We start from the raw sequence: 13,828 nt of genomic DNA, 5'->3' as shown, positions 1-13,828 counted from the left end.
CACAGTTTAGTAAGCATTCTGTATTCAGAATGCTATTATTTTCCCTTATAACCATGTTATAAGGAAAAACTAATAAAATGAACGCCTTACCCAAACCCTAACTTCAGTGAAGAAGTCCGGGTCTGGGTACCACATTCAGCTTTTTCTCACGAGCATGCAAAACGCATTGCACTCGCGCGGGAAAAAAAACACAACATCTGAACGCAATCGCAGTCAAAACTGACTGCAATTGCGTGCCTACTCACGCGGTATTCCGCGATTTACAGGCCGCAAAATGCATATGGTCGTGTACATGAAGCCTTAGCCTAAATTAACACCAGGGCGGTGTGAAATGGTCCCACTAACCGAATAGACTGGCACCTGACCCGATCACCTCTCAGGTGATCAGGAATCCAGATCTGATTGTTATCTGCTGCCTTCTCTTGCACAGCACATGGAGAGAAGACCGGTACCTCCGTTCTTGTTACTGGGTTGGTCTCAATGTTTGAACCCCCACCAATTTAAGTTACCCCCATCTAGTACATAACCTTGTATCACATCTGAAAGTCTGCATATAGTTTTGCTCGCACATGACAAGTGGCTGCTGTCTAGCACTCAAATCTATTTGTGCCATTCCGCCTCCTATTGATCTTTCTGCTCATTTCTGATGCCGTCATATGAATCATTAACAATCAATAATTCAGCATCTTAATTATCTGCAGAAACCAGAATACAACCACAAACCCGCACTTACTTCTATCACAATTTTCAATTGCCAAGGCAGCATGAGAAGGCTTCTGGAAGCGTACGTAGGCCAGGCCTTTACTTTCCCCCGTGGTCTTATTCTTAATAATTGAACAGTATTCTACATTTCCATATTCCTGGTGAGAGAAGGAAAAACAGCTGAGTCAGACACCACGTAACAAAACACTACTGTCCAAGCGAATATGTGGCTAAAAAAAATAAAAAAATCATATGGGCTCATGCACACGGCTGTGCTCCTCCCGGGATACGCGAGCTGTTTGTTGGCCGCATATCTGACCCAAACTCTCAGCATTGTAGTAACACATGATGTAGCGAGTTCCTATCGGACAGTACAATAGACCCATGGTCAGATAGGAACTCGCTGCATCATATGTTACCATTAGGGCTGTTTCACACGAGCGAGTCCATTGCGGGAATATCAGGTCCGGAGGTTTACCAGAGTTGACCTTTCACATATGTGGATGTTCCATGCCAGGCACGTTCTCATTACAAAATAAATGTTCTGGCTGTCTAGACATGTTGGGGGTAACCGGTGCAGGAGGCTCGGCATGACGCAAAACACACTGCGGCAATAGGAGTGTTTTGTTTACTGCACATCGAGGATGGCGATGTTCGTGGACCTCCTCGCTGCTCCAGCTAGCCATTTGTTGTCTGGTGGTTCTAGTGCAGGGGTGGGCAACCTGTGACTACAACTCCTAGCTCACATACTTGTTCTGCTCTTCTCAAAACTCTCAGAAATAAATGGAGCATGCTGGGATTTGTAGTGTCACAACATCTGGAGTGCCGCAGGTAGCCCACCCCTGTTTTAGTGCGTTTAGTCCAGTTTCACACCAGGGGAGTATGATGCAGTAAGTTTGGGCCTGCATATATGAAAAGGGGGTTATGATCCACGACCCTATTAGGGTCATAAATTCATCTTCTAGACGTCACAATATAAAGTCAGATCCCGCTTGTTGGCTGCCTGAAGAGCACAAAGGTGCGACTATTTCTCGCTGTAGATTTGGCTCTCTTATAGCACTATGGCATCTTGATTTTTGCACATATAGTACCAACAGAGCTTGGGGCCTCCGTTATAGCAATCTCCCTTGCTCTCTCCTTGCTGAGCATTAAGGGGGCTCCAAATCTTCTCGCCCGGCACAGACTGCTTTATAAATTGTGCCAGCAATGGGAACATAATTCAGGTGCAATTTATGGTAACCTGTCATCACAGTCCATCAGAAATCTGTTAACAGAATGCAGGCTACACCAAATGACGCCTGGACTCTGCGGACGGCTCCTTACACATCACATACAGGAATCCCCTTTACATTCTGGTCAGGCGTTTGTCAGATACAGTATCAATATTCTTGTACCTTAAACTTGCTCTTTATGTCTTCTTCCGTATAAGATTTTGGGATCATGACAAAAATCCTTGTTAATTCTTCATCCTCCACTTCTCTGTGACTTGTGGATCCTCGGGACTGAGCGATAAATACCTAAAATATATGGGTTTAAAAAAAAAAAAAATTCTTATATAAGGGTGCATTTAGACAACCGTATGTGTTTTGCGGACCGCACATGGCCGGCTCTAAAATAGAACTTCCTATTATTTCTTGTCCACGATTGGATAGGTCATCAGTATCTGATGGGTGGGGGTCCGACACTCCCACCAATCAGCCACTTGAGAAAGCACAAGTGCTCCTACCTTCTCTCAGTGCCGTACATAGTATTGTGGCTGTGCCTGGTATCACAGCTCAGCCCCATTCACTTCTATAGAGCTGAGCTGCTCTAGGCCACGTGATCGATGAACTGGCCTAGGAAAAGCAGAGAGAAGGCCGCGGCACTACTGCCAACGCTGGTGCCTTCAAAAACAGCTGATCGGTGGGGATCCCGGGTGTTGGATCCCCACTGATCAGATACTGATGACCTATCCAGGATAAGTCATCAGTTAGTAAAGCCCTTTAAAGGGGTTGTCCCATTTCAATGATCACTGTTTAATCTGCTAATGATATAACAGTGATCATTTTTGTAAATACAATGTATTAGCCAATTCCCTTCCTTTTTGATAAAATCCTTCCCCTCCTACCTCTGTGTTGTCATGTGTCTCCCCTAGATACGGCCAACTCTCCCTGCCGAATGCAGGCGCCGCGCCTGCGCAGATTAACCACATCATCCAGTGGCCGGCCTCTCCTCTCTTTCATGAACGCGCACAGCCGGCCGTTCATTTCCTTCTGCTGCTTCTGACACAGAGCCACGCATGCTCTGTTTACACTGCAGACTTGGGAGAGAGGGAGGAGGGGCTGGAGAGGAGTCAGATTACACTCTGCTCTGCCGGGTAGTGAAGGAACGTGCTCAGCGTCCTCCAGCTCTGTCCCTGATCAGACCTCACTATGTGCTCTGTCCCTCTGTCCCTGATCAGACCTCACTGTGTGCTCTGTCCCTCTGTCCCTGATCAGACCTCACTATGTGTTCTGTCCCTCTGTCCCTGATCAGACCTCACTATGTGTTCTGTCCCTCTGTCCCTGATCAGACCTCACTATGTGTTCTGTCCCTCTGTCCCTGATCAGACCTCACTATGTGTTCTGTCCCCTTGTCAGGTCACATAACAGCTGGCCCCACTGCTTCTCTGATAAGGTGGCCCCTGCTTTGCACTTCCTGACATTAGCATGGGCTGATGTCCAACTGCCCCACACAAGCTGCTAGTTGTATGAAATATAATGCAATGTGGCCCCAAGAGAAGTCAACAGGGCCACACTGCACCTCCACATGCCTCTGCTTTCATTGTGACAAGTTCTAGGGGAGAATACTGCTGGATAGAAGTGTCCTATAGTTGCACAATATGGCGGCACTTCTGTATCAGTGCCATATAATGGCACCATATGGCAGCACACAGAGAACAGAACTTCAATAGAAGTCTATGGGGCTATACACTACCTCTGCATGCCTTGCATTATGGACTGTTCTAGGAGAGAATACTTCTGAATTATAGCTCAATATAAAACCATATGGCGGCACAAAGAGTACTTGAGACTTTACAAAGCAAGAATTTCCCATCCCCCATTCTGCTTTCTCTACACTGATAAATGCCCCGCCATCTCTCTGGTAAAAAAATGCCCCGCCATCTCTCTGGTAAAAAAATGCCCCGCCATCTCTCTGGTAAAAAAATGCCCCGCCATCTCTCTGGTAAAAAAATGCCCCGCCATCTCTCTGGTAAAAAAATGCCCCGCCATCTCTCTGGTAAAAAAATGCCCCGCCATCTCTCTGGTAAAAAAATGCCCCGCCATCTCTCTGGTAAAAAAATGCCCCGCCATCTCTCTGGTAAAAAAATGCCCCGCCATCTCTCTGGTAAAAAAATGCCCCGCCATCTCTCTGGTAAAAAAATGCCCCGCCATCTCTCTGGTAAAAAAATGCCCCGCCATCTCTCTGGTAAAAAAATGCCCCGCCATCTCTCTGGTAAAAAAATGCCCCGCCATCTCTCTGGTAAAAAAATGCCCCGCCATCTCTCTGGTAAAAAAATGCCCCGCCATCTCTCTGGTAAAAAAATGCCCCGCCATCTCTCTGGTAAAAAAATGCCCCGCCATCTCTCTGGTAAAAAAATGCCCCGCCATCTCTCTGGTAAAAAAATGCCCCGCCATCTCTCTGGTAAAAAAATGCCCCGCCATCTCTCTGGTAAAAAAATGCCCCGCCATCTCTCTGGTAAAAAAATGCCCCGCCATCTCTCTGGTAAAAAAATGCCCCGCCATCTCTCTGGTAAAAAAATGCCCCGCCATCTCTCTGGTAAAAAAATGCCCCGCCATCTCTCTGGTAAAAAAATGCCCCGCCATCTCTCTGGTAAAAAAAATGCCCCGCCATCTCTCTGGTAAAAAAATGCCCGCCATCTCTCTGGTAAAAAAATGCCCGCCATCTCTCTGGTAAAAAAATGCCCGCCATCTCTCTGGTAAAAAAATGCCCGCCATCTCTCTGGTAGAAAAATGCCCGCCATCTCTCTGGTAGAAAAATGCCCGCCATCTCTCTGGTAGAAAAATGCCCGCCATCTCTCTGGTAAAAAAATGCCCCGCCATCTCTCTGGTAAAAAAAATGCCCGCCATCTCTCTGGTAAAAAAAATGCCCCGCCATCTCTCTGTTATGTTCCAATAGAAGTCTATGGGGCTATACACTACCTCTGCATGCTTCTAATTGCATTATGGACTGTTCTAGAAGAGAATCCTTCTGAATTATGGTGCAATATAAAACCATATGGCGGCACAAAGAGTGTACTTGAGAATTTACAAAGCAAGAATTTACCATTCCCCCTTCTGCTTTCTCTATACAGATAAATTCCTCGCCATCTCTCCGTTAGGGCTCATCTACATGAATGTGTGTTGGCCGTTCCATGCATTGGGGACCGTAAATTGTGGTACCCTATGTGCGGGCAACATCCGTGCAGCTCCCGCAGACGGCTCCCAGACCCATTCACTTGAATGGATCCGTGATCAGTCCGTTCTAGTAGTGCAGGCACGACTTTTTTGCAATGCGTAGGCACGGCCAGAAACCCCACAGAAGCACTCTGAGGAGCTTCCGTGGGGTTTCGCTCAGTGCACCGCATCTCCCGGATTGCGGACCCATTGAAGTGAATGGGTCCGTGATGCGGGGCGCACAGACAGATGTAGCTGAGCTCTATATAAAGAGGTTCAGGGAAGAGAGGTGTAGCAGAGCTGATTCCCCAGCAGGGGGAGGGGCCTCAGACACTGCAGGATGCCAGACTGTGAGTCATAGTTTTCACATGAACGAGCACACAGGACTCAGCTCTCAGTGTGATGTCATAAGGAGGCGTGGCCGCCTTCACTCTAGCTGCCTAAGCCCGCCCAGCCTTATCTGCAGAAAGCAGGAAGTTACCAGCAGAGTGACTGCAGCTCAGGCTGATTTAGCAAAGTGGGAAAACCCCTTTAAGCCATAATTTTAACAGTTTGATTAGAAGTGAGCTATAATGAGTGTTTATGAGCTGTCAGGAGATCAGGCTTCACATGAGCCACCAGAGAACAGTATAAACATCTTGCTAATAAAGAATCTCAACGATGTACAGAGAAAGGGGTTAAATATTTTAATAAAGACATATTTGAAAAAGAAACAGGTTTAGGCTACTTTCACACTTGCGTTCGGAGCGGATCCGTCTGGTGTCTGCACAGACGTATCCGCACCTATAATGCAAACGCTTAGATCCGTTCAGAACGGATCCGTTTGCATTACCATGAACAAAAAAAATATATATATATATTTTTTTTGTTCATGATAGTGCAAACGGATTAGTTTTGACTTTACATTGAAAGTCAATGGGGGACGGATCCGTTTGAAAATTTAGCCATACTGTGTCAACTTCAAACGGATCCGTCCCCATTGACTTACATTGTAAGTCTGGACGGATCCGTTTGCCTCCGCATTCGGGTGTCCGTCTGCTGAGCGGAGGACAAACGGTGCCAGACTGATGCATTCTGAGCGGATCCGCATCCACTCAGAATGCATTGGGGCAGTACGGATCCGTTCGGGGCCGCTTGTGAGAGCCTTCAAACGGAACTCACAAGCGGAGCCCCGAACGCAAGTGTGAAAGTAGCCTAACCTCAAAATGAATAGAGTACGTTAATAAAAAAAATTGCCCCACCAAAAAGGTGTCCATAGCCTTTAAAGGGGGTTGCCAACTCCTTTCCAAGTGATAGCATCACTATCTGATCACCCTGCATCTCTGTTGATCGACTGCAGTAACTCTTGTGCCGGAAGCACGTAGATCCGCCCTCTGTGCTGCGGATGGAGCCGATTACCGCAGTGCTGCTCCCATTCACTTCAATGAGAGCAGTGCTGTAGTAAGCAACTCTGCTCACTTAACGACAGACAAGCGCTACAGGGTGTCGGACCCCCACTGAACAGATAGTGATGGCCTAACCAGAGGACAGGCCATCACTTTTAATGGAGTGGACAACCCCATGTGACATGTAGCCAATCACTAGCCTCAGTTGTGTACAGCGCAGGCTCACTGATGCAAGCGATTTACTGCAACAGACAAGTAGGCACATCATTACTGCAGCACAGTAAGCAAAGAAGGGGAGTGCTGGAATGGCGGGGGCTTTAGCAGGTAAGCGTCTGTGTTCTTTATTTTATGCCATCTCCCAGACCGACCGTGGCCCCACTGACCCGAACTGATCCAATCAGTCCCCATCAGATCACGTCTAATGCTGATGGTGCGAGTACAGTACAATAGACCCACAATCAGATGTGAACGGATTATCATAAATTCAGGGGCAGAATGGGAACTTAAAGTGGCCCTGGAAAAAATAGAAGTGGCCCCATGTTGTAGGCGGGTCCAAACTGACAGAAGGCAAGGCTAGCAGAAGTAGGCGGAGCCAGAAATACCACAGTAAAGCACAAAATACCGCCCCTGCAGAACCAAATACACAGTGCAGCATAAACTACTGCCGTAACACCACAATGAGTACGGCAATATCGTTTAGTTCAGGAGGGCACCTGTTTAAAGGGAACCTGTCATCAACTTTAGGCCGAATGTACACGGCCGTGAGCGGTCCGTGGAACCGCCGCCTGGATTCCTGCTGAGTGCAGGAGCGCATGGCGTCATGGGTTGCTATGACGCCGTGCGCTACCTGCTGCCGCAGTACAGTAATACACTGGTATAGATCATACCAGTGTATTTCTGTACTGTGCCGGCAGCAGGGAGCGCACGGCGTCATAGCAACCCATGACGCCATGCGCTCCTGCACTCAGCAGGAATCCAGGCCGCGGTTCCACGGACCGCTCACGGCCGTGTGCATTCGGCCTTATGCTGACCTCAGCAGCATAAAATAGTGACAGGAATTTCAGCAGTGTGTCACTCATGAGCTAAAAGTAAGTGGTTGCAGAGAACCATTTCACTGGTATAACTGATATATGGTATACGTTCCACCTATCAAAATCAAATCACTGTCGTTTGGAACGCTACATTTCTGTTAAAACTGTTACTTTATTAATCAGAAAAACAAAAGGGAAGGGGGACTAACCTATATTAAAATTCTAGGACACCATCCATTCAGTATAGGGTCGATATGAGGACCTATAAGCCGCATACACGGTAAATGCAGCTGCGGATGGGGTCACTAGAAATGCCGCAGGCTAGTGCTATACTGCAAGTGAAAGCAGAGGGCCATGGGGCCGTGCTAATTGATTCCACAGAAGTAAGCACTAAGGTGCGGTCAGTGTGCTCTGAATCACTACCAGCTCATGGATCCCTCGACTAAAGTTATGGATAGACTAATCCAGTGATAAACATCTGCCTGCAGAAGCCGATCTCAATTGAATCCATCCGTTCATGTGAAACGGATGTCTAAGAATCGGCCCTGCAGACACGAATCACTGGATCTAAGCTAAGCTGGGTGAAACAGGAAGATCTGGATTGCTGTTGCTCATCTAACTGCAGAGGGCTGAGAACCGCAGACCTCAACTGCAGTGTGAGCGCAAAGCAGATACAAATGAACATTGATTCATCCCCACACCACACTCAACGCGTTTCGCCATAAGGCTCGTCAGGAGCGTGTATCTGTGGTTCGCAGGATAAATATTCAAAGCTGCTGAGCCTCCATTACAGAGGCTGCAGCTGTAAGTACGAGGTGGCCGAACGCGGCCGCTCAGGTGCACAGAATATGAGGAGAGTCCTCCTCCCCTCAACTGAGCCCCGCCTGCAGAACGGCCAATGAGGACGCAGGAGGCACGGCATCGCCGCATCATCCATCCCGCCCCCATTGTGTCGCCCCCTCGATGAGACCGGCCCAGATGAATGTAATAACATTCTACATTAAAGTTAGAGTAAATATATACGGCGACTTACTACCCTGGCAACGTTTGTATAGCTCCGATCGGGACAGGGATCATGAAGTGGTATGAACTACATTGTATTTTATTTAATTTTATTTATTTTATTTAATTAATTGAGGACATCAATCGGTGGTGGTGGAGACAATACAGGAGGGTCAGGAAAGACCCAGCAGCATTTTTACTAGACGGCAATACTGTGATCAGGCTGATTTAAAGGGGCAGTGTAAAAAATTAAATAAAATACAATGTAGTTCATACCACTTCATGATCCCTGTCCCGATCGGAGCTATACAAACGTTGCCAGGGTAGTAAGTCGCCGTATATATTTACTCTAACTTTAATGTAGAATGTTATTACATTCATCTGGGCCGGTCTCATCGAGGGGGCGGCACAATGGGGGCGGGATGGATGATGCGGCGATGCCGTGCCTCCTGCGTCCTCATTGGCCGTTCTGCAGGCGGGGCTCAGTTGAGGGGAGGAGGACTCTCCTCATATTCTGTGCACCTGAGCGGCCGCGTTCGGCCACCTCGTACTTACAGCTGCAGCCTCTGTAATGGAGGCTCAGCAGCTTTGAATATTTATCCTGCGAACCACAGATACACGCTCCTGACGAGCCTTATGGCGAAACGCGTTGAGTGTGGTGTGGGGATGAATCAATGTTCATTTGTATCTGCTTTGCGCTCACACTGCAGTTGAGGTCTGCGGTTCTCAGCCCTCTGCAGTTAGATGAGCAACAGCAATCCAGTTCTTCCTGTTTCACCCAGCTTAGCTTAGATCCAGTGATTCGTGTCTGCAGGGCCGATTCTTAGACATCCGTTTCACATGAACGGATGGATTCAATTGAGATCGGCTTCTGCAGGCAGATGTTTATCACTGGATTAGTCTATCCATAACTTTAGTCGAGGGATCCATGAGCTGGTAGTGATTCAGAGCACACTGACCGCACCTTAGTGCTTACTTCTGTGGAATCAATTAGCACGGCCCCATGGCCCTCTGCTTTCACTTGCAGTATAGCACTAGCCTGCGGCATTTCTAGTGACCCCATCCGCAGCTGCATTTACCGTGTATGCGGCTTATAGGTCCTCATATCGACCCTATACTGAATGGATGGTGTCCTAGAATTTTAATATAGGTTAGTCCCCCTTCCCTTTTGTTTTTCTGATTAATAAAGTAACAGTTTTAACAGAAATGTAGCGTTCCAAACGACAGTGATTTGATGTTGCAGAGAACCAGCATCATAATCACTGCAGCCCAGGCCCTGAAGAGTTAAATCTACCAGAGAAGAGTCCTGGTTATTCATAATCTCCTGCTCTCCCCGACCATCTGATTGGCAGTTCTCTGCTAGGGAGAAGACTGTCAGTCATCAGCAGGGGGACAAAGAGCAGGAATTCATGAATAACCAGGACTCTTCTCAGGTGGCCTTGACTCTCTTCCAGGCCCAGTCTGCAATGATTGTGATGTTGGTTCTCGGCCACCACTTACTTTTAACTTATAAATGACAGAGCGCTGAAATCAACTCACCTGTCTCTACTTTATTCTGCCGTTAGTATGGGCAGCGTAAAGGTGATGACAGGTTCCCTTTAATTAACCTTAATGGGGTTGTCCAGGATTTTTACTATTGATGTCCTAGCCTCAGGATAGGTCATCAGTAACAGATCGGTGGGGGTCCGACACCCGGCACTTCAGCTGTTTCAGGAGATGACACGCGCAGTCTCCCTTCTCTCTTCATGCTCGCTGCTGTATGTCTATGGGACAGCAGAGCAGGAAGAGAAACGGCAACTGTCTCCTCAAACAACTGATCGGAGGGGATTGGACCCCCCCACCCTGATATTGATGACGTATCGTGAGAATAGGTCATCAATAGAAAAAGCCCGGACAACCCCCTTTAATTAAATGGTTTGTGTCACTTCAGCAAGTGACATTTATCATGTAGAGAAAGTTAATACAAGGCATTTACTAATGTATTGTGATTGTCCATATTGTCTCCTTTGTTGGCTTCATTATTTCCCCCCCCCCCCCCATAACATTATACACTGCTCGTTTCCATGGTTACAGACCACCCTGCAATCCGTCAGTGGTGGTCGTGCTTGCACAATATAGGAAAAAGTGTCAGCCTCTCTGGTGGCCGGGACCGTGGGAGCGCACATAAGCTACTGCTTTGTCCTTCATTGTGCAAGCACGACCACCACTGATGGATTGCAGGGTGGTATGTAACCATGGAAACAAGCAGTGTATAATGTGATGGAAAAATGCACCAAGCCAGCAAATGAAGCAATATGGACAATCACAATACATTAGTAAGTGTCTTGTATTAAAGGGGTTCTGCACTTTGTTTAAACTGATGATCTATCCTCTGGATAGATCATCAGCTTCTGATCGGCGGGGGCCCGACACCCGGGACCCCTGCCGATCAGCTGTTTGAGAAGGTAGCGGCGCTCCAGCAGCACCGCGGCCTTCTCACTGTTTACCGCCGGCCGAGTGACGTCATGACTGGCCTAGGCGGGGCTAAACTCCATTTAAGGGAACGTAGCTTAACCCCGCCCAGTGATACTAGTTGTGATGTCACTGGGCCGGCGGTAAACAGTGAGAAGGCCGCACGCTGCTGGAGCGCCGCTGCCTTCTCAAACAGCTGATCGGCAGGGGTCCCGAGTGTTGGACCCCCGCCGATCAGAAGCTGATGATTTATCCAGAGGACAGATCATCAGTTTAAACAAAGTGCAGAACCCCCTTTCTCTACACGATAAATGCCACTTGCTGAAGTGAGACAACAGTTTTAATGCTGAGGGCATCAGATTGTTAAGGAGGGCTCAGGCAGCCCCTCTGGGTATCGGGCCACCTGGAAATTTCCCTGTAAGGCCTCCTGCACACGACCATATGGTTTTGCGGTTCGTAAAAAAACAGATCCACAAAAAATACGGATGACATCAGTGTGCATCCCGTATTTTGCGGAACGGAACAGCTGGCCCCTAACAGTACTTTCCTTGTCCATAATGCAGACAATAATAGGACATGTTCTATGTTTGAACGTTACTACAGAAACGGAAGGCATACAGAGCACCTTCCGTTTTTTGGGGTGGATCCATTGAAATTAATATACAGACCGTATATGGAACGCAAAAAAACAGAATGTAAGCGGGAAAGGAGGCCTAAGGTCTATGGCCAGTCCACCCCTCAAATTACTATGACCCAGTCAGTTCCTATCAGATTGCAGGGCTAATGCTTATAAGTACAGTACAATAATGAACGTTTAGGACAGGAGAGCCACGGTCGGTGCAGCCAACACGGGCTGCGTTTCCTGGTCTGAACGCGGTCATGTGACTCAGTCCTCAGGAAACACCCGAGTTTTCTCACAACTCCCACAAAATGCACTGGAGCGATAAGTGTCTGCCTTCATTAAAGCAACTAAACCAATCAGAAAACTAGTTACATTTTGAAAACCTGTGCAAATAATTAAGATGGAATCTGATTGGTTGTTGAAAGCAACTGCACTACAGCCTAAGGCGTTGTCGGCCAATCACACTGCAGCATAGAAAAGAAAGCAGCGATCTGATTGGCCGACATGATTCCCCACAACGTCTCGCACCTTGATAGGCTTGGTGTTGTCGCTGAGGCAGCGGCCGTGCATCTCCTCCATAGCCCGGCACGCCTGAGAAGATTTCGCGTACTTCACGAAGGCGATGCCTTTCGACTCCTTTGTGTGCCGGTCCTTCACCACCCAGATGTCCTGGATGTCTCCGAACCCCGAGAATTTCTCCCGGATCATATCCTCCGTCAGCGACTTGCTGACCACCAGGAACACCCGGCTGTTAGGGGGATCGTCCAGATTCCCGGCCGAAGGGCGAAATGCACTGCTATCCTCCATCTTTACCGTTACTGCGAGCAGCCGACCGCAAACAGAGCACTGACCAGCCGTTAGCTATACGCAAAGCAGTAATCCCCGCCTCTTCCGGTGACGTCATCAATGAGCCGGCTTTTCTGGAACAGCGACCCCTAGTCATTGGCAGGGGCACTGCAGGCTGCAGCATTCCTTGTACTGTATGCTGAGTGGCCTCCATTGTGCTGCTGTGCATTGTCCTAAAGCTGCCTGCAGACAAAACTGGTGTAAAGTAGAACTGTCTTAGTTGCCCATAGCAACCAATCAGATTCCACCTTTCATTTATCACAGCTCCTTTATAAAATGAAAGGTAGAATCTGATTGGTTGCTTTGGGCGACTAAGCCGGTTCTACTTTACACCAGTTTGGATAAATCTTCCCCACAGAATAGAGGGCACAGATTCCGACAGATTGGTGGGAAGAGTGCAGCACCATTCATTCCTTCCTTCTAAACGACATATACCACGTCAGATCATGACAATCCCCATGAAGGTGGGCTCACATCACGTTTTGTGCCTCAGTTTGATGTATACGTTAGAAAAAAAGGATACAAAAACGCAGCGCACCATGTTCTGGTATCCTGCAGAGTCCGGGGAAAAAAAGTATACGTTGTTTTTTTTTTCCACAATGGTAACAAAAAGAATACATTCTTTTTAAAATGGAACTCTATGGTGAACGGATGCCACTGTATGGCATCTATCTAAGGAATCCGTTTAACGTATACGTTTTTTGTATACCTTAAACAGAAAACGTGATGTGAACCCAATAGGGTCCATCAGGTGGATCCAGCACTTTGTTATTTGTGGTTTTCTGCTGCTATAGGCCTCATGCACACAAACGTTTTTTTTTATGGTCCGCAAAAACGGGGTCCGTAATCCGTGCCCGTTTTTCGTCCGTGGGTCTTCCTTGATTTTTGGAGGATCCACGGACATGAAAAAAAAGTCGTTTTGGTGTCCGTCTGGCCGTGCGGAGCCAAACGTATCCGTCCTGAATTACAATGCAAGTCAATGGGGACGGATCCGTTTGACGTTGACACAATATGGTGCAATTGCAAACGTATCCGTCCCCCTTTGACTTTCAATATAAAGTCAGGAGTCCCTTTTATACCATCGGATCAAAGTTTTCTCCAATCCGATGGTATATTTTATCTTGAAGCGTCCCCATCACCATGGGAACGCCTCTATGTTAGAATATACTGTCGGATATGAGTTAGATTGTGAAACAAAAAAACTGTGTACATGACTGCCCCCTGCTGCCTGGCAGGTGCTGCACCCAGGCAGCAGGGGGCAGACCCCCCCCTTTTCTAACTCATTGGTGGCCAGTGCGGCCGGCCCCCCTCCCTCCCTCCCCTGTAGTTAACTCGTTGGTGGCCAGTGGGCCCCCCCTCCCTCCCCTGTAGTTA

General features: G+C 47.9%; 1 protein-coding gene across 1 annotated transcript in view; it reads right to left on the bottom strand.

Annotated features, from left to right (window-relative positions):
* The window catches only part of RBM45 (RNA binding motif protein 45), a 29,625-nt gene extending 17,138 nt beyond the window's left edge, over nucleotides 1-12,487 (bottom strand). Inside the window, exons 1-3 of the mRNA XM_044303380.1 lie at nucleotides 12,137-12,487; nucleotides 2,097-2,219; nucleotides 734-860 (exon numbers count right to left, since the gene is read on the bottom strand). Of these exons, the coding sequence (XP_044159315.1) occupies nucleotides 734-860; nucleotides 2,097-2,219; nucleotides 12,137-12,415 (529 nt within the window). The 5' untranslated portion in view covers nucleotides 12,416-12,487. The remainder of the gene's footprint in view (nucleotides 1-733; nucleotides 861-2,096; nucleotides 2,220-12,136) is intronic.
* Between the last annotated feature and the right edge of the window lie 1,341 nt (nucleotides 12,488-13,828).

Source organism: Bufo gargarizans, chromosome 8 (genome assembly GCF_014858855.1).
Source record: "Bufo gargarizans isolate SCDJY-AF-19 chromosome 8, ASM1485885v1, whole genome shotgun sequence".
In the NCBI taxonomy this organism is placed as follows: domain Eukaryota; kingdom Metazoa; phylum Chordata; class Amphibia; order Anura; family Bufonidae; genus Bufo; species Bufo gargarizans.
The sequence above is the reverse complement of the archived record's forward strand: the minus strand, read 5'-3'. Positions and strand labels throughout refer to the sequence as shown.